We start from the raw sequence: 21123 nt of genomic DNA, 5'->3' as shown, positions 1-21123 counted from the left end.
GACGACTTCCATTAACCCGGCACAAGAGATTATGATATAGTCTCTTGCCCGGCACTAAGCTTTCAGTTTCGTTTTGGGAACCTTTATTTATAACGGTACTTCTTCCTATGTAATCATTTTTACATTTTATTTCCGTAGAAAAATTTCTACTTATCTTCGAAAATGATCTCTCCTTCCTCTGAAGTATTTGACAAGGTTAGACGATTAAATTAACGATTTATTTTGAATAAAATCATTTTATTATCACAAAGAACTTGCATATAGTTCACAACAATTCTGAAGATTTTCGTGAGAGACTTAGCATATTATTCGTTTAGTTTTAGTTTTCTTGCGGAAGGTCCAAAAAAGTTAATTTCAGTTTCAAAGAGTACGTAGCTGAAAAAGGAGAGCGCTAATATCTCACTCTACCCCCATTCCCTGCTAAATTAACCTGCAGTTTTTGTTCTGCATCTACATCTACATTATGGGGTCTTGCAAAGGGAGGCATGCTCCCATCACTGCAAGACATTAAATAAAAAAAATAATAAATAAAAAGCAGGGTGGGGGGGGGGGGGTAAAAAACCTTAAAAATATATAATAAAATAAATATATAATAAAAATGTCGTAGACATAGACATAGCCATTTTTCTTGGACCATTCCGGCTGTCCGGCAAGGGGGTAAGGTGCAATGAGGTGAACCCTATGTGAAGCACCAACCCTTGTGACAAAGCCAGACCACAACACTGAGAACTCCGTGCCCTATTCTTTGCGATACTGAATGTGCGGGTTCTTAAACGTCCCCTGCTAACCATGTAACACCGAAGATGCAGGATACGGAGGCTATGGTTTATAGTTCTTATACAAGAAGACTTGAACGTCTAACCATTTGCAGATGTAATTACAAAAGTAGGTAGCAAATTCTCCTCAGTTATTTTAAGACCCTGAGTGTTAGGTGCTATATTTGTCGCTTGATCACGTTATCAAACTAAAAATGTTATTTTCGTCTGTTACTACTTTGACGTCTTGATTTTAGCTTCATCACACTATATCACACTAAAACAAAAAGAATTTCCGTTATGCATTAAGTGACATACAACATAATCAGGCATTCCGACTTTTTTACAAAACTTTTCAATATCGAGCGAAATCAGTTTTAAGAATACCTGTATGAACATTCCTTTCTCAGTTCATAATATCAGTCAAAATTTGTCTTTTCATTTTTTGATTGTTTCTCTATACTTGCATGCCAATACTAGAAGTTGTCATTTCATTCAAAGGTACAGAAATCTCTTCTGACACCAACACTTTGCGGTTTCGACCAATATCGGATTTAAATTTTTACGAAATGACGTTAAATCCAAAAGAATGTAATGCGTGAAAATTAACTTTACAAGAGCAAGCTTCGTTTGCGGGCCAAGTCAGTCCGAGATAGAGTTCATTCCTACAGTGCGTGGAATCAGACAGCCGTGATCTACGACTAAAGAACTGACTGAGAAAGTAATCATCATCATCGGTCCTCATCGCGCCATCGGACGCATAAGGCCTTGCCAGAAAGTAATCAGGTACGAAATATCATCCGGCTTTATGTTTCTCCATGTTCTCAGAGCTAAATTAGAAGGAAATGATAGAGATTAGAAAGAGGAATTTATATTTCAATCTTGAAACCGAAAGACCTATTGCCACTAACTTTTTAAATTCTTAATGTCATATTACATGTATACTCGCCTAAAACTAAAGACATTACTACACTCTCTACATCACAGAAACAAGTGAAAAATTTCAAGTATGATCCATAAACGAAACTTAATGAAAACAAGGTACAGGCTGATAAACGTCAATGACGTTAATAAGATATATTGATACAGGCTAAAACCAAAATAAGATTATAATATAGGTTTAAATCTCAAGAAGATTAAGTGAACGAGCATGTTTATTGCCTTTAATCCTCAGCCAAACATTCCTCGAAACTTGATCATATTAGGACAAAAAATAATTCCTGACTTGAAAACAAATTCTTTCAAAACCTAGACCATTTGACTGAGTCTATCTGCTCCTACGACGCACAAGAAAAATCGGCTTAAAACAGTCCGCGCTTTGAAAGTTATAAAAAAGATATTTTCTTGCAAAAGGAAATGTACGGTTGACACTTTATCGTAAAAACCAAAGTGGACGTCAGACAGATTTAACAGCCACCGTCAGACAGTTCTTAAAAGACACACATTTTAATTTACGATTTTACTCAGCTTCAGTAACCTCAAAAGCCCCCGCCCACTAAGACAGCCAATGACACGAAAGGTGGCCTAAACGACGGACCCATGCAATGCCATTATGTTCACAATGCAAGGGAAATTCAAGAATTCGTGAAATTGTTTATGTTCGTTTATTGTGTTCGGTGTACTTTGGGAGCGATTTCATATTTTAACTTAGAAATGTTATCTAGCAGTATTTACAGCAATCCATCATTGTGAGAATATTGGAGTATCAGAACATGTCGCCGTGAACGCCTGATACGTCAAATGTCTACAAGAAATGAATTCGTATTTTTTTTTTTTGGCTGTTGTTGCATTTCTCGTCCGCATATTTATTTTGATAAACGGAAAAAAGTAAACATTTGGCAACAAAACCAGCTGACTTGAAGTCAAATTCTTCTACGGACGTAAGAGTCGACGAGTGACACGATGTTATGTATTTTATGGCAAAAGTAGACATACCATACAGTGCAAAAACTTTCAGCAGCGTGAGGCTTTCTTTGCGTGCATTTAAACTTATTTATTTACATGTGATCTAAGAAGTCGAAGTAGAAATTCCTTGTCCAAGGGGAGTTTTGGGTACTCCAAGGTTTTTACGGAGAAATGCAAGGCGGTTTCTTCGAACGAGCAAAACATGCGGGCCTGTCGAATCAGGCTGAAAATACACGCCTTGCACAGAAAAGCAACCGACTTGTTTTTTCCTGTTTTTCTTGTGCGCTAGGTAATTATGACCGTCCTAACAGAAAAAGGTTACGTAGGTTACAGGCATAAGAGTTGAAAAAAATTAAAAGAATGTTGTTGACTCATTTCTTGTACGGAAAGGTTTATTGGATAAGAACAGAGAATTTATGTCATTGCCTCAATTTTCGAGAAATTCTTTACATTGTGAAAGATTCTCTTTGACCGCAGTTGTTTTGCATTGTGCCTTGTCTTGGACAAAGCTGTAAAATCTCTCCAAATTCGAATTTAATTGATCGCCGGAGTAATTGTTGATGGTTTTAGGCTGTCAAAACAACCCATCACGTTCATCTTGAAAACAGCTCACGGCATTTCCGAATTAGAAAGAATTTCATTCAAAACCGTGCACAAACTGCTCAAGTGTGACGTTTGTGATGTGAAAAGATTGAAGGAATTTTGAAACCTTCACCACAAATTGCGTAAAAGAGTGACGCCGACGGCCAGGAGTACCAGGTGTATTTCAACTCATTTTACGGCTGTGTAACACTTCTCAGCTGCAGGGTTGTTATAATACTGTTGCTTTCCAGCCCTGAAATATAAAACGAATACGTGCGCTCTGAAGCCACGCTTAGATATCGTGCAGCCATATCCCTCAGTTACAGGTAAGTCTGTCTGGGCGTTTGTTGATTCCAAGATCTTTTTAATAATCTAACGATGCTTTTCGTGCATTTTTCTGAATTTTTCTATGGAGAATTTGGTTTTTTTTGTCAGTCACGACGTAATTTTATCCACCTCGTCTAATTGCTTGCTCCATATAGGCAAATGAAATTCAGGCTAAAATATTGGGAAAGCGATACAAATGAAACTGTTCTTCACGAAAAATTAATCATGCCAGGTTGCATTTTCACTACCACATGCATCAGTAAAAATGCCCTCTACTTACCTGAAGATACAGCCAAAGATAGTGTGGTTTGTCAAACCATTCACAAGCCCAAGTTTGACTGAAATATTAATTCTCCTTACTAACCGGTATAATTATCGTTTATGCTAATGTTGAGAATTTAGGGATACATCAGGGGAAATATGATAACACCCACTTGGTGACTATCTAATGATATTATCTAATAAGTGGTAGATCATGATCAGTCACTTGAAGCCACTTTTAGGAAAGACCGAAAGGCAATCGGTTTTCTAACTTTATCGGAGTGAGTAATATATGAGCTCTGTTTATGCGTTTTCTTTTGTTTTATTGCGCCAAGCCTCGGAGCCAAGTTAGAATTTTAATAAATCGAAATTAGCCTACTTTCTGGATCTTCACAGGAGAGCTCACTATGCTGGTTATAATCACGTTGTTCTAATTCTAAGGCCTCTGGGCGTATATTGTTTAGGACAGGCCACAAGAAGTAAGCAAACAATTTGAATTCCAAACAGGAAAACCACTCAAGGAGTTGCACACTCAGTCTGCGTTCCTGAAAGTCTTGTGAAAGCCGCTGAAAGAATGACTTTGAATTCTAGGTAGAGCTAAACGAAAATAGCAGGTTTCAATAGACTTGAAATACCGAACAGAAGTATCAGTGCAGTCTCTGAAGAAACGGTTGGGCTGCGTCGACACTAAGGCAAGTGAAACATTTTTTAAAAGCCATGTATCAACTTGAAGTCAGCTCTTTACAGGCAAAAAGTGACAAACTCTGACATAATTCGCCCAGTTGTTTACTCTTTTCGTCGATCATTCGGTGATCTTCGGCGCTTTCAATTCTTTTTCTTTTTCTTTTTAACGTTCTGCTTACAGTCATGTTATTTTAAATTCGGTCTGCCCTCTGTTAACAAAAGCCGGAGAGTGCCGACAAATAACAGTTCAGTGGTTTTCTAGAAGAATGATTTGACAAATAACAGACGAGAAACTTATTAGGAAATGAGTATGATGAGTTAACGATACCGAGGCCAGTAAAATTGGACCATTTTTACAGTCAAAAGTCTCAGTGTTGAAATAAAAGCCGGTGGGACTGTTTTAGATTCTCTCTGATGTCAGTTTGCGCTTATGATCTTGTACTTTTTGAGTAAGTGATCAGCTCTCTAGTTTGAGTTTATTAAGTTCAGTGATTGGATAAAATTGTCAAAATTGAGGAAATACTTTCTCATTGCAGTCACAGCCCGGCGGTTTTGAGCTGATTGACAGGAGCTCTCAGAAGAAGAGTTCATTTAGACACATTCTGACACAAGGACTACAAACATACAAAATAATCTAGTTCGAGAACATTCGTTAAACGAAACCATTCATGACCCATTCATCTTTTTGTCAGTTTCACAGTGATTCCTTCAAAAAACCGGAAAACAGAACAATTTGGTTAGATGCAACTATTTGCTTTAATAGCCCAAGTTCAAGTTCAGTTCTATTGTTATCTCACTTATCTGAATATCCGTGCAAGACCCAAGTGTCTGTTTTTAAGTTATACAAATACCACGACAAATTTAGCCGCGTTTTCACGCAAGGTAGCTTGGGAATGTTTTCAATGGCATTCCATTCCACAAAAAAAGTTAAGAAACTTCGATTGAAGGAGACTTTTAGACAATTATGTTCAATTAAGTACGAGAGCGTTGTCCATGGAAGAGTTTTACAGCAAACAGATATCAGTTCTCTTAGTTACTGATATGTCCCAGTTTACTTCGTTTTGAAGATACTAGGTATTCTGATCGGGCATCTCCAATACAGACACTTGCGTGGGACATGTCTGCTACGCAGTTCCGAGGTTTGAACGCCCCTGTTTCCATCAAGGTTTGCTAGACTGGCATCTACTAGTACCACATAGGAATAAGACATGTTATAACCGTGGGCCCGACAGCAACAACACAACGACATTCCTACTTATGATAATGATTGGTCATAGTGGAGAGGTCATTAATAAAAACGTTATTGACCAGTGGTGACATTAATTGATGTATCTTGAAGAAAAAATAATCCAGACTTGAAGCCCTCGGGGCTAATTCAGAAAAGATCGAATTTTGCAGAAAGGTTCAGTTACAATAAATGATCTACGCATTCAAAGTTGAAGAAAACGCTCCTAAAAGACAACACGAGGCAAACTTATTCGTAAAATCAAACCAAAATGCATATACGGGTATCAGTAAGAAAAACTAGAAGACCTCATGGTACAAGGATATGAGCATTTTTCCGATCAGTTTATTCAGTTGGTATTTGGTTTTCCTTGTGTTTGCATAAACTCTTATACCTACCTCTTCCCCTTCACCACCGCCCCACCCTCCCCACCCCCTCCCTAGTATTGCCGGCTGGCCATTCAGTACGTGACTGTATTTTGACACAGTACCTTCCAGTCTGTGTTTGTACAGTGCATATCGCGCACGTGCTTAAACCGGTAAACTGGGTTTACATCTCGATGACAGACAAGATAGCACGCTGTAGACATTCTTACTTGTGTTACGTTAGCGAGACTGGAAATCGAAAATCTTGCACGAATGAATGAATTCATGCACGGTCACTCTACATGATACTTAAACAAACTCATAAAGAATTTCACTGACGAGAAATTTAAGGAATTTTTCCAACTGTTTTTCCACCGTGCAAACTTCTCTGGTCCTCGATCAAAGATCGAAAAGACACAAGGCCGCGGTTTTGCTTATCTCCCGGTGTGCCCTTAATAGCACTTCGGAGATACAGATGTTTATTTTTATCCAGCGGAATGTGACAAATTTTAAGAGTTATTCTTCATCGCATGCACAACATTCGGTAAATCTAGACTGAGAACCGTTTTACGCTTTTGCTTGAGTAAACTATCGCACGGTTAAACAAAAAAGGTACCTGAGTACGTGATATTTTTAGTTTGAGACGACTTGATATTTTCGCAGATCATAAACCTTTTCGTGACAGCGCATGTCAAAGAAAACTCCGATTCAAAAGGTCAACAAGTGCAATCTCTTTACGTGACTTAAATAAAAACAGGAATTGCCTTTGTTAATCTACAAATAAACACAAGCGTTCAATAGCTTTGGAATACGCACTCTTCTGTTTCCACGTTTAATATCAAATACTTCCTTGAAAGCAGATGTTGAGCATTCAATGTGAAGGGTGAATATTCCCAAATTGGATATTCCAGTCAACGTTCGCAGTGTGGAAAACTCAAAATTCTTAAAGGTACTGTTGTAGGAATCTGTTTGCTTTTAAAATGTAGGCATGTTCTGCCATTTTTCCGTGTTACCCTACTCTGCAGCTCAGTTTCAAATCGCAACCTCTTTAGTCCTGGGCATCCGTTGAATGAATCTGTCTCGGTTATTTTCCTCTTCTGAATACCTAACGTAGTTTGTTCTATTTTCCCTGCTTCTTCGTCATCTTCTCAAATACTAATGAAGTCTTGTTTTAATAGCTGACACAGCAGTTGAAAAGTATTTTGTGATATTTTGTGAAACTGTCTTTATCATTGCCTTAACTGACTCGCATATTCACTTCACAATATTAGTAAGATTCAAAGAGGTACAGTTTGAACCGGGGGGGGGGGCACTCCCTTATATGGGTTATATAGGTATGTGCGGCTCCAAAAGGTAGGGACTTTCAGCCGTTTTGGTCATAAATAGGGTGTCGATTTTGGCCATGTTGGCTATAAATAGGGTATGGTTTTTGAACACTGGTCTTGAATTGGGTGTGTTTCTGAGAAGAAGCTACTTTTTCATCATTATCAATAAGACCGTCAACAAAAGCCCTTCATAACTTATGTTTAGGCCAACTGTGTCAGCCGCAACGGACACCAATATGCTATGGAATTTTTGGTCAGGTCATAAATAGGGTAGGAAAAAATGCAGATTTTGGACATAAAGGGGATAAGGGTTTTGGGAAGCGGGCTGCACACCCCAATCCAACTTTTCTGGAAGTAACCCCCCCTCTCCCCCCGGGGAGTTTGAATCAATCAATATCAATCTTGCAAGTTGGATGCCCGCAGTATATATTTCTCTTTCTTGAAATCTACTAGGTCGGTCACTTTAGATATAAACATGACCAATTCTCGGTTTTTCTTCAAGGTATATTTCTTCAAATAATACCCTACACGGTTAATCGTGCGTTGCTTCACGTTCGTAATCACATGAACGGCCAATTTACAGACTTAGGTCAAGAAGACAGGAAGATCAGTAAGATATCTCACGAGCCACAACAGATCAGTCCCAGTTAGTCTGGTTCAGTATAGTGCTTTTGAGTGGTACACCGTGATACACCGCATGGGACACTTTAGTGACAGAACGCCACATGTAATGTTCGTTATAAGAATCAGTTCACCGTGTTCTGTTGCAAATCGGCGCATCTGCCAGATTAGTTTATTTATCTTTCATAACGGTATTTGTTGATAACAGCATGATATTGATTGCTTGATGGTCTTGACAGAGAAAATTGTGGGCTTATAAAGATACCTATAATTGTACGTTTTAGACTGTCATTCTTCGCGTTGTCTATTAAAAACTATTTTATAGTACACTAGGTGAACTTGCCCACGATGTCTATGAGCAGTGAGCCAACTCGGATCAACTCAATTGCATGTCGTCAACCATTCACTAACTAGTATTCATTTACTGTCCAATATCGAAGCAACTGATTTTCTTTCGTTTCATTGGCTATTTCTTGCCCATGGCAAATTGCTAATCGCACAGACAGCACAATTACTACTACAATTCCTGTTGTTGGCTGATTGATGTCAAAGAAAAATGATTGACGTCAAGGAACTCCAAAGAGATGTTTTTTTTGATGGGATTCTTTTTGAAGCTTACGTTGATTGAACTACAGGTATGTGACAAGAACAGACTGCCTTGAGAGACTTGAGAGGTAAATGACGTCAATTAAAGACGAAAGAAATTCTCATTGATTGAAAAAAATGTTTAAAGAATTATCTCCTTGGCTTATCAAATAGTTGCATGCAGACATATTGGTATTTTATTGTTATTTTGCCTAGCGTGTTTGCGATGTTATGCGCCTTTATATAAACTTTGTCCCGTATCAGTTTGCAAAAAAAAACAATATCCCTCGCCGGTCTCTCTTGTCAAACCAGTACTATATCAAGCTAACTTCTCTTTGGTCGTAATAGTCGAATCAGCCAGTCAGCAAGTTTTATTTTTCACATTTTTAATGATCCTGAACTAACCTCTTTAAAACGTGGATTTATTAATTTTCCTGTGACAACTAGTTGTTGTTCACTCTTCCTTTTCTGGAAATAAAATGAACAGGCGTTTTCTTTTAACACCTGACAATAAAGTGAATTTAACGCTTATCTGAGCAATCAGCTATAGACGATTGCCTTTCGACAGCCTTTTCGCAATGTCTATACACGTCTGGCCGATTGGAACTGAATTAAAAGCGTATATGGTAAACAACACGATTAGTCAATCAGCACCTGAGAGTGGAATGTTGGCCGGGTTTGTCTTATCTCGTCTTACTACAACAATGAATACTTAGATTAGCAAGCAAGGCAATCGCCGTTGAAAGAGAACTTCTACCTAAGGTTAGCATGTAACCAGTAGCTCTAAGTGCAATTGATTATTTCAAACTTGGTTATTTCGAATTCCCGATTACTATTTAGAACTTCCACACTATTTCCTTTGGATTTGCCACTGCGTTTTTAGTCATTTACTATCGATCACTTCGAAATTTCGGCAATTTCGAACTGATTTCTGTTGTCCTTGGCCTAAAATCAACCCCGTTATCATATCAAATTCCGTGACCATTGGTGGAGTTCAAAAATAAATATCATCATTACGTCAGATCACCTTAGAACATAGGTGGAAAACTACTATAGGCTTTTCATTGCACTTTTTAAAATCTTGTCTTGTAACGAACTTCATCCAGTGGTGTTGTCATCCTACTCTTGGTCAGTAGAAAAATACATTGCATCATGTTGATTACATATTAATTTAATACGTATTATTTAACGCTGACCATGTTATTTCGAATCCCCGCTATCGCGAACTATTTTTCTTTTCCTCTCAGAGTTCGAAATAGCAGTGTTTTACTTTAGTACTGCATGATAACTTGTACATTTGCACTTTCGTTATGAATTTTGTTTGTGCTGATCTTACTTGGAAGAATTTAAAGTCAATACAATTGTTTTATAAAAACAACAAAAAAACAAAGCTAATTAAAGAGAGTCTACAAAGAAGGAAGGTGGATGAATCCTTGCTATAAATTAAGCGCAATGTTCAAACGATTATCTCTTATTCTGTTCTCAAAATCAACACTTATTTTCTCATTGTTATTAATCATGTATTTCTTATAATTTCTCTTAAGAGAATTTACTGCTCAGCTTGTGTCTTTCGTGGGTTGATTCACTTTTCGTACTCTATAACTGCATAATTAAATATCCTATGACTTGGTTAGGCATCGATTAAAGAAGTTAATAAATTGAAGTGAAAAAGCGATTGTCACTTTGTGTAAAAGGCTCTTAATCGTCACTTAAACTCTGTAAAGTCACAAGACTAGGTCTCGTGTGAAACAGTTGTTCCTACAAACAGATGCCTCAAATTTTTCGCATCTTCTTTGAAGCATTTCTGCTCTGAGAGCTTGATTGACTGTTGTCTACAGAATCCTCAGACAGACGTAAGGGAATTTTTTCCGAATTTTGAGTGACAAATGTTTCAACATGCTCTTAAGTTTTCGGTGAAGCATGACAAAACTGCAGACAGAAATGCAGTGTCGAGTTTACTCATTTCATTTTGATTTTGAAATTCCTAAAGATAGTTTGAAAAAGTTCCTTTCCAATTATAGAACTACTTCAAAGCGCAACATATAGGTTGGTTTCGGTCGGGCAATAACGCGCATTCAGCTTTGTTAAAAACCTGCCCGCGGGGTTATAAGTTAAGAGACCGTCCAATATTTTGAATACTTGCAGATTACTGTCGACATGTGGAGAGGCTTAAAGCAATTGTGGTGTCATGAACGCGCCACTTTAAATTCATTCCTTCGTATTTACCTTTGGACTTTGGGCCCAGAAGACCTTTAAAAATAATATTTACCTCTGATACTTGGACCGCAAGAACAATAAGCACCTTTCACCATAAGTTGTCGTTTAGCGTAGGATATTGTAACTGACTTCCCAAACAGTCTAATTTCAAGAATTACTAACAGTCGGTTCGGTTCCGTTTCACGAACTACTGGTTTAGCCTTTTTTTTTTTCCTGACCTCACTTTTTTCAGAGATAGTTTTCGGGCTGATAATTAAGTTGAAGTTATGCTCAGGTTTTGCATGTATATATAGGGTATGTGAAAACGTAAATGATACCACAAACTCTTAAATATCTTGTATATTGGTGAAATAACGGACAACACTAATGTCACTAATAATATTGTTTTCCGAAAACTGGATTTATAAACAACAGAAAAATCTAAAACGGAAATTGTATCATCTAAAATCGCCCGTTTCATTTTCGCACAGTTTAAGATTCGAGTTAATCAATTAGAACTCAATTTGCTAGGTCATGACTCATTGTTTGGTGTACCTCCCCCAAGGTTATGCCCCTGAGGGCCTAAGCCAGGGCTAAGCCAGCATAGCAATTAGACACTGTATATTTGGGCACTGTTCTAAACCCCATGCTATGCATGCAGTACATGTGATTTACCTGTGAATTCTACATAGTTGCGAGGGGAAAAAAACAGAAAAAGGTGTTCCTAGAATTAAGCCAGCCAGTTAACAATTATACTGATCAGTAGCTGCCGTTTTTTACTGTCATTTGCCACAAGTACATTTCCTGCAGCCAACAAGTCATTGCTAAAATAAGCAGTGAACGAACCATGCAAGCTTGCCGCATACGGAAATAGGATTTGAGGAGGCTTTAATACGACGAGCAGTTTCAGTACATCCGTCCGGTCACCTTGTAAGCCTGAAGAGCACGCTTGAGCTGAGTGTCGTACAAATCTTTAATTTTAACAGAAACACTGGAAAGCTTCCTCAGTACGGGTTGTTTTCTAAAGGAAAAGTTGTAAAGACACCTGTAAAAGTAGCTTTGATACAACTCTGACCGCTGGCGAGTGTTTCCAAACACAAATGTTTTATATCTAGCTCAACAGAGAACTGTTCTTGTTTTCTTCTTGAAATGTAGGGTATTTTTTAGTTGTTACTCAAAGAATCGTATTAAAGCGAGTTCACTGGGAAGGAGAAGAATTAATTCACGTAATGTGAACGGTTTCGAGCCGGTGGGCCCTTGATTCGCGTTAATTTATGAGGGGGACGTTTCCAATCTCGGCAGAATGGACGTTTCGATTCATGCAAATTTAAATACACAACTAAAAGATTTTTTTATGCAAATCGCCCATGGCACATTGACTAAGTAAGTTGATTTCAGAGCCTGAAGCGAGCGCCATTTGTTACGATCTATTTTTACTCTCTCCTATGAATGGGCGTCATGGTTTGTTGCCTAAATTGGACCTTCCCATTCAGTCACATGTCGCGCGGCATATAAATGGTCACTATAAATAGCATTTGTTCTTAAGCGCGCGCGCCTCAGTCACACCCACCCCAGACCAACTCATGTGACCTGAATTTCACAAACCTGATCGGTTCGCAGTTATATTTTAAATTACCGATTCCAAACTCTTCTACGGGAAGATTCGTTTCAAAAATAGATGAACTGTTCCACTCTAGGCTATCAGATTGTGATGGATATAGACAGCAATCTATTATCTAGCAAGATAAATATGTGAGAGCCTGGAACTTTCTATTCAAAATTGCTGTATACACGGTATGATCAGTCATAAACGGGACAAAGACAGAGATCAAATTAAACAATTTGCACCCGAAGAACAAAAGTGCAAAGCCTCGATAAATTGTCTCGAAGTATCACCAGATTTCGAGACCCAACAAGGACAAATAAATGCGTCGAGCTTTAATAGACTAAAAAGGCTTAAATCAACCATGCCTGGGTATGCCAATCACAAGGTGATGGTTATCTGTCAACGACCAAAATAAATGTTATGTTATGTTTTCATTCTAATGTGTTTGATGCCACTCTTTCGCTCGGGTCAGTAATCACACTTGATGTGTTATTGTTACTGAAATGCTACACAAAACAGACAAGATTTTTTTTGTCATGTAAATGTAAAAGGGCCAGTTTTCAGTGTGCCTCCAAAGTTACCGTAAAAGGATTCGAATGGAAGCATTTCTTTTCTCGGGTTGTCCAGTGTTTAAATGCTGAGGTCCAGTTCTTGTATTCCGTCGCAGCTTTACCGTAAATAATAAGCAGCACTTTTGACTTTAATCCAATCAAGCAAATCGTCTGAGCAAGCATATATTTTGCTTTGTAACAAGTATTGTTCACTTGTCTCGCGCCCTCAAGTGTGACGTCAATGTAAAACGCCCTGAAAACACCTAAATCAACATTGATCGACATTGATTTGTGTAGCAACGTTATCACATAGTTAAACGGTACTTCTTTGTGTTTCTTTACGGCAGTCTTTGACGTCAATACAGCTTAATTTCCTTTCAAAACAACTTTAAGCAGTTGAGTCGATTTTGTATATGTTGATGAGTAGGGACGTAAAGTCTCTCCGGCGAATCGCCTACGCGTAATCAATGTAATGTTAGGAGTAAGAATACGCTCCACACCTTCACAACGACAATACCGACTTCCTGTCGAGCCGGATCTGTACTTAATATGGACGTTTTGCGTATATACAAGTAACCACAGGTTTTCGTAAGATTTCGTGAAGCGTGAACAAATGTTTTAGAAAACACTTCATTCATCTCACAGCAGTGCTGGTGCGTAGAGGAAAATTGGATCAAACGCACGCCACGAGAAAATCTTCTTATCCAGCTCAGGTAAAAACTACTCAGCTTTATCGATTATCGTCTCTCTGTTTTTTATTCATAACCAAACTAGTGAGAACGACAAGACAGGTAAATTCGGCGTGAGAAGAACGCGCGCGGTGTGCACGCGACGCGGGTAACGGCTTTCGAGATATCTTCCCCAAATTCGTGTCTTAAAAAATTCTTAAATAGTTGTACAGTGAATGCAGCTTTAGTGTAAAAAAGAACAGTTGCAAGAAGAGTGAGACGCATAATTTTCCAATGGCTGTGTTCAGCTTTTCACACGTGGTTTTTTTAATTTGTGCTCGCGTGACTGGCGAGCATTGTTATTTATCGTTTGATCTCCATGTGTGGCATCACAGCGCGAAATCATTTCTTAAGTTTGCGAGGCAATTTTCACTTTCCTTCCGCAAACCCTATCTCTTAGTAGCATGCAGTGTTAGTTCACTGCCTTAAGTAGCATCAGTATCGTCAAAGACAGGTTTTAAACCAAGTTTAATCCTCAATTCCCGTAGCACATTGCCGGAAGCGAGAGAGCTACAGAAACTTGTACGTTTCCGTAATTTGTCGAACTCACTCAAATCAATGCGGAAAGCTCTCGCCATTCGCAAGACGTGTTTCCTAGGGAATTCAGACTTCCTATTGCCCTCAGAAAAAATGACTTGAAAAAGCAATCAGTCTTGTTTTAACTGTTGATTTGTAATTCAACAAAGTTTTAAATTACTGTAGTGAGGAGGGTCACTTTAAAGAGCCGCTTTTGTACTCCACTTCCGAAAGACAGTCAAACAACATTTCGTGAATAAATTTACGATGTTATTCATAATATTGGAATGTCGTGGTATGTCGCGCTATTACACTGCATATTCGCGGTTTTGTCTGGCATATTCTCTTGAGGGTTGTTGCATCCTTGTGGTAAACTGATTAATTTGCAAAACGCGACCAAAAAAATAGTCATAAATTAGGGGAAACCAACGCGGGAACTCAAACAGGCGTTCGGATTAATTTGCCGAAAATGCAGGGAAAAAATGCTAAAAATTAAACGGCATCATTTGACACCAATATTTATGAAGTCTGCGGACCCAGTCAAGTTTCTATAGTAACCTTCAACCAATCACACAACGCTTCAGCCTGGCACGATCGCTATGTGTCAATTAAGTTAATTTTATGTCCTAAAGGGGTGGACTATGTCATTTTCTAATTCTTTCGCACGGCAAACAATAAATTTGGCAAGCTAATCTGTCTGTCCCTTATCACGGCTTCTCAACAATTTCTATGTTTCCTACAGGTTTTGGAAATCGTGCAGGGCCAGAGAGAACCCAAGCGATTTAGCTCGGAGGGAAAATATTGTTGAAGATTCTCCGAATTCTACACTCGCGGATCGGAAGTGTTATTTTGGGTCGTAATAACTCCCGAGTGAGTCGATACCTTGATGTCTTTTGTGGAATGTCAAATATCCAATTGCGTGAGCAAGTCTTCTCATCTTTAACAGACTAGTTTCATCTCCGCTCAAGCTTCGTTGTGTCGATATTTTATTCTAGCGCAGTCATCACAGACAAGAGAACGCCTGGGAGCCCAAATTACGATTCAACGTCAATATTCCCGGTTAGAGGTGGACAACGTGAAACTGAATTCTCACTTATTCAACAATGGAATTTGAGAATCTTGAGCTGGCGTATCAACGGAGATAATTTCATCGCTGAAGGGTCGGGCTCTTGCAAGACTTTATTTTGGGATCTGTCGAGATAAGGCCATTCACACAGAGCTTTATTGTGGTTCGACTTGAATTCAACGCTTCTCAAATCTGCGATCACAAAGAAAACATTGACACATACATAAACTCCGACTAAAATGGCGGAACGGGAAGGAGAACCAGCCAGGAAAATCGCGTTTGTTGGCAACAGTCAGCAAATGCTGCGAGACATTAAACAAAGTTTGAGGCACCTAAAAAGGCAACCTGAGCAGCAGCGACCAGAGGCAACTAGGATTTCACAACAACCGGCGACTTCAGCCGGGTCCAATTCGGTTACCGTTGGAGAACCGAACGCAACCAGACCCTTGGCACAGAATCCAAACCGCCGGATAAGTCATGCGAAAGCTTTGGCTGAGATTAGGAGCAGTTTAAAACCCTTCGAGACTACAGAGTCTGGCTATTCCTCCTGCTCCGAAAGCGGAGAGTCAATCAACAAACAGTTTTTTAGTACACTCAAGGCTCTGGGCTTCGATGAGGTATGTATCATGGAAACTGCACTTTCAATTTAATACGCTTTTCTTTGCTATTAGGTCATGGGATTCTTATGTTCTTAATGTTTCATTTTTTGATGCATATGTATTATGGCTTCGCCGCAAATTGTTCACGCCGGTTCGTCAACGGGTTTACAACGATAAATTCATACCGTACATGGATGTCGTATATTTACATCTCCATAAAATACACAAGAGGGATTTCTTTTGTTCCTCATTACGTCGCTTTTCCTGCCATCGCTCGATTTGCAACAGATGTCATCATGTTTGCGGGCAAATATAGTTTCATTTAAAGCTGATCTCCTCGATCGCATCTGCTGTCTCGTGTGTTTTTTTGCCGCCGGTGGATTCGCGTTATATTTCAACACCGCTGCCTCGCATTATCTCAAGCATTTCAACTCTGTGCCAAGTTGTAACTTTGCTTCAAAGTTTGAATGTAGTTTGCCCGGAAACTCGGGTCAAAGGGCTGGCTCCTGTAGATTCTTTTCGATTTCTGGCTTTTATTTTGTTGCTTTGAATAGCCGTCGTTAATTTCATGCCTTCCTTTCAGTCACGCGGATAAGTGCACGTGAGAACGGACACAAGTGAATGATCATGCGTTTCAAATCGAAAGTTTCTAAAATTTAGCTTTCTTTCTTGTCTCCGGCTGTAAAACCAGCACTGTGCTTAAATGAACATGAGGGAAGGAGCTCGAAGCCCTGAGTTTTCATTACTTGAGTACCCATTTGATATGCTTCAGCTTAAAAATAGCTGCCAAAATATGATGATTGAATATCAAATTACGAGACATTTTTGAAATCCCGGAAAATCTTTGATGTTGACCAGTTGATTGAAATCCGTGCTATATTGTAAAACACATGTTTTCTATTTCTGTTTTTCTGGGTTAATTACATTTCGAAATGTTACATGTCATAAATCTGACAGTCCAATGTGATCTCTTATTTCAGGAGACAGCCACTGAAGCCATAAGACTGACTTCTAACAGGCCTTTGGAGGAATCATTAGACATCATTACACAGTTGGCAACAGCACAAGGCTACAACAGAGTAAATTTTGGCTCAAATGCTTCAAATAATAATCGCACACAACTCCCTCCTCCTTATAATGCTGCAGTCCATCGCATGTCATGGAAGGGCTCAGAAGAATCACTGAACAGTCCTAAGCGAGCTGAGTCCCCCATGATAGCCATGGAAAGTGCAGTGCCAATGGTACATCCTCCTAAGAGTACAGTTACAAGTTTCAGTGGACAGGCCAGTGGAAGGGCATCTTCATCAGAGGCCACAAGGGCTGAATGGCATGTCCAAAGGAACCCCGCATTGGTTGCACCACAACCTTGGCAAGGCGCTCACATGCCAGTGCCTCCTCAGCAAAGATATGTGGAGCGAACTGGTCCAAACATGCAACTCGGATGGAAACCAGTGACTGTATCTGGTCCGAAACCAGTTCAAGGAATCAGTCAAAATCAAACTCAACATGTTAACAGTGCTGTTGGAAATCCTCCACCACCACAATTTCATGTAACTGCAAACCTTACTTTAACTGGAAGTAATTCTGGTAGCGAGAACTTTCAAGGGGGGAGAATGGGAGCAACATGTGCAAATGTATCGTCCAGTGGGGCAAATGCCATGTCCTTCAACATACTTGTTCAAACTAATTTTCCACCAAGTTCATCTGGAAGCATCCAATCATCAAATCAAGGACAATTTTGTCAAACCTCACCTCAACGCCCCAGTGTTGTTCAAGGATCACACAGTGGTGATGTGTTATGTCACTCTCCTGTACCAAGTACATCTCAGGCTCCAGTGCCGCACTTTGTACAGTCATTTGACCCAACACTTCATCCTCCACCTGCGTATGCTCCTGTACCAAGAAGACCATTCCCATGTTCAGATGTTAGCATGTCAGAGACCACCAGTAATTGGCAGAATCATATCCCGCGTGTTTCATCAAGATCACCAGTTCCTCCCCCAGCTCCAGAACAGTGGAGGCACTCCTGGAACACAGAAACATCATCAAACTCTGGATCCATCAGTGATGAAATGCCATGGTCTAGTTCACATAATGACAGTGGGCCTCCGTCGCCATTGTCAGACTCATCATTCACAATAGAGGGTCCAACAAAGGTAACAAATCCAACTGGGACTGTTGTTTACCGTCTTGACTCACCTAATTCTCGTAAACGACCTCCAATTCCAACCATGGATGGTCAGGAGAACAGACTACCAACAATGGAAGATGATGACCAAATGTCGGAGTCTGATATGGAAATGCTCACTCCAGAACAACGATATAAACAATTCAGAGACAAAAACTCAAAACTAAAGAAATGTTCTCCAGCAGCGACAAAATTTTACTTTGAACAACACTTTGAAAATTTAATGAAGGACACAGAGGAAAGACAGAAGAGACGCTTCCAGTTAGAAGAGGAAATGCAAAAAGTTGGACTTTCTCAGGATGCTAGGAACCAAATGCGACAAATCCTAGTGCAGAAAGAGACCAACTATAACCGCTTAAAGAGATCAAAAATGGATATAACAATGTTTGAGAAAATAAACAAAATTGGAACTGGTGCATTTGGAGAAGTTTGGCTCGTCAGAAAAGTAGACACAAACATGTTGTATGCCATGAAAATCCTACGGAAGACTGAGGTCCTGAAACGCAACCAGGTAGCTCACGTTAAAGCTGAAAGAGACATTCTTGCAGAGGCGGACAATGAATGGGTTGTTAAGTTGTATTACTCATTTCAAGATGCAAAATTCTTGTATTTTGTGATGGACTACATTCCAGGTGGAGACTTGATGAGCCTTTTGATTAAATTTGAAATCTTTCCTGAGGATCTGGCAAGATTTTACATTGCCGAACTTGTGCTAGCGATTGAGTCGGTGCACCGAATGGGATTTGTTCATCGTGATATCAAACCTGACAATGTGTTGATTGACAAAGATGGTCACATCAAACTCACTGACTTTGGTCTTTGCACGGGTTTTCGCTGGACACACGACAGCAAATATTACGAGAAGGATGGTCATGACAGACAGCCAAGTATGGAGTATGGCATGCTCCCATGGGATCTTCCTCCTGAGTGGAATGATCATCTGATACAGAAGTCACTATTAGAAATGAAGCCACTGGAAAAGCGGCACTTTCGTAAGCACATGAGAAGTCTTGCCCATTCCTTAGTGGGCACACCCAACTACATCGCGCCAGAGGTATTGCAAAGGAGTGGTTACACACAGCTTTGTGATTGGTGGTCTGTGGGAGTGATAATGTATGAGATGCTTGTTGGACACCCACCATTTCTTGCCTCCACACCTGCAGACACTCAACTCAAGGTAAGGAAACACTACTTTAAATTTTCAGATCTTTCTTTCAGTGGTAGCAAAGTTTGGCCATTGCGATGAGATAGGCTGACTGTCCCTGAGTGGTAGTCAAAATTCTCTCTGGACCATACTGATGTATCTTGTCAGCTGGTCAGCTCTCCACCCCCTCCCCGCCCCTTCCCAGCTTGGATCTGTGCCTTGTTCATTACCCAAGTTCCATGTTATTTTTCTTTGTTGTTCCATATTATCATTATTTCTGTCTTAAACTATATTATATCATCACAGCTATTCCTTCTCAGCTCATTACCAATTATTTATTAATGCTTACATATAAACTCCCCTGTAGTTCCCCCCATATAGTTTCCTTACAAGTTGGAGAATACCCCACTTTGTGGACTCTTTTGTTTGTACTAATTAGTAATGGTGATAATTTTTTGTGTGTGTTTAGGTCATCAACTGGGAAGCAACACTGCATGTCCCCAGGCAGTCCCTTAGCTGGGAGGCCAGAGACTTGATCTTGAAGCTCTGCACAAGTCCAGACAGAAGGCTTGGGGCAAATGGAATTGAAGAAATTAAACAACACCCTTTCTTTGCTAATGTGGACTGGGGCTTTGGTGTGCGTCGCATACAAGCGCCATACCGTCCACAGATCTCCTCCCCAACAGACATATCCAACTTTGATCCAGTTGATGAATCAGAGAGAATGAGCAGTGATGAAGAAGCTGCTCCTGTTGCGAGTGAGCCAGTACCACCCAGACAGGGCCGACACCCTGAGCATGCATTCTATGAGTTCACATTTAGAAGGTTTTTTGATGACGGTGGAAACAGCTATGTATCAGCGCGCAGATACTCTTCTGATGACAGTGGCAGTGACACTAGCAAAGAACCAGTGTATGTTTAATGTATCAAGTCTGTGTCCAGTCTTAGATTTGTAGCTGTTATGTGTAAACATGAGCTGGAAAGTAATATTAGCTCTCAATTGTTCAAGTTAATAGTCTTGTGCTATGGAAGGGAATGCGTAAATTTTATCGCAGTTAGAATTTGGCATTTCCCTTTCCCTTTCTTACCTGTTCCTTTTTTTCTGAAATTACCATAAATGGTCTGCTTTTCCAAATTTTTTTTTGAACTTCAATTATTTATTAGAAATCCTGCAATGTTTACTTCTTTCTCGTTGTTTCTCAAATTTTACTTTGAGTTGTTTAGTTAATTTTGTAGTAACACACAAAAATGTATAAAGTGGGATGTGTGGAGTCAAGTGTGGTTCTTATATGCCACCGTGGCACTGCTGACCACTTTGCCTGTGGAACCACCAACATGTGGGAAGTCAAACTTGACTTACTTTCACAGGAACAGTTCTCAGCTGGTGAGCAATAGTCACATGGGCTGCAACAGTTTCCCAGTCAGTATCAGTAACTATAGGTCGCTTACATGTCAGGCATGCAATCACTACACTTGATTTAGTTTATTCAGTTCCATGATTTCTCGACCACTTATGTCCCACAATGGTAAATTTATGAAAAAACAGGAATATTTTAATTCTATCAAAGAAAGTTATATCACACTTTGCGTGCCTCAAAGTAAGACTTGTAGCACAAACACTTTTACACAAAACACTTACTAGAGACCTTTTTTAAGAGGAGGAACATTTTCCTTTTCAACATTTTGTAACCCTGAAGGCGGTCGGTACCTATGCCATATATTTGAAATGAGAATTTCTCACGGAGAAATATAGTCTGTGTATAGTTTTAATTTATAACACTGTTGAGTTTTCCAAGGAAAAAACAGTTTCCTTTACTCGCCATAGCAAAGAAGGAGGGAAAATAAATTGTTGAGAAAAGAACAGAAGTGTATTGTTTTGCTGTTTTGATTTTAC

General features: G+C 39.4%; 1 protein-coding gene across 3 annotated transcripts; it reads left to right on the top strand.

Moving 5' to 3' along the window:
* Positions 1–1401: 1401 nt before the first annotated feature.
* LOC110057827 (serine/threonine-protein kinase LATS1-like) lies at positions 1402–21095 on the top strand. 3 transcript variants are annotated; one of them, XM_020764430.2, is made up of 4 exons: positions 1402–1541; positions 14975–15915; positions 16878–19262; positions 19699–21095. In XM_020764430.2, the coding sequence occupies exons 2-4, from the start codon at positions 15538–15540 to the stop codon at positions 20149–20151; spliced, it is 3216 nt and encodes a 1071-aa protein (XP_020620089.2). In that variant the 5' UTR covers positions 1402–1541; positions 14975–15537; the 3' UTR covers positions 20152–21095. The 3 variants fall into 3 exon arrangements, with proteins under 3 accessions (XP_020620089.2, XP_020620086.2, XP_020620088.2); XM_020764427.2 differs by lacking the exon at positions 1402–1541 and adding an exon at positions 6890–7053; XM_020764429.2 differs by lacking the exon at positions 1402–1541 and adding an exon at positions 13366–13701.
* Positions 21096–21123: the final 28 nt, after the last annotated feature.

Source organism: Orbicella faveolata, unplaced genomic scaffold, assembly GCF_042242905.1.
Source record: "Orbicella faveolata isolate gen_17 unplaced genomic scaffold, um_ofav_v1 contig_12, whole genome shotgun sequence".
Lineage (NCBI taxonomy): Eukaryota > Metazoa > Cnidaria > Anthozoa > Scleractinia > Merulinidae > Orbicella > Orbicella faveolata.
This window is presented reverse-complemented; position numbering and strand designations above follow the sequence as displayed.

Bases quoted from the DNA above. Each gene is read 5' to 3' on its own strand.
- LOC110057827 (XM_020764430.2), top strand. From the start codon at position 15,538: ATGGCGGAACGGGAAGGAGAACCAGCCAGGAAAATCGCGTTTGTTGGC. The intron at 15,916-16,877 runs GTATGTATCATG...CTCTTATTTCAG, and splicing joins AGGCTCTGGGCTTCGATGAG to GAGACAGCCACTGAAGCCAT. The intron at 19,263-19,698 runs GTAAGGAAACAC...GTGTGTGTTTAG, and splicing joins CTGCAGACACTCAACTCAAG to GTCATCAACTGGGAAGCAAC.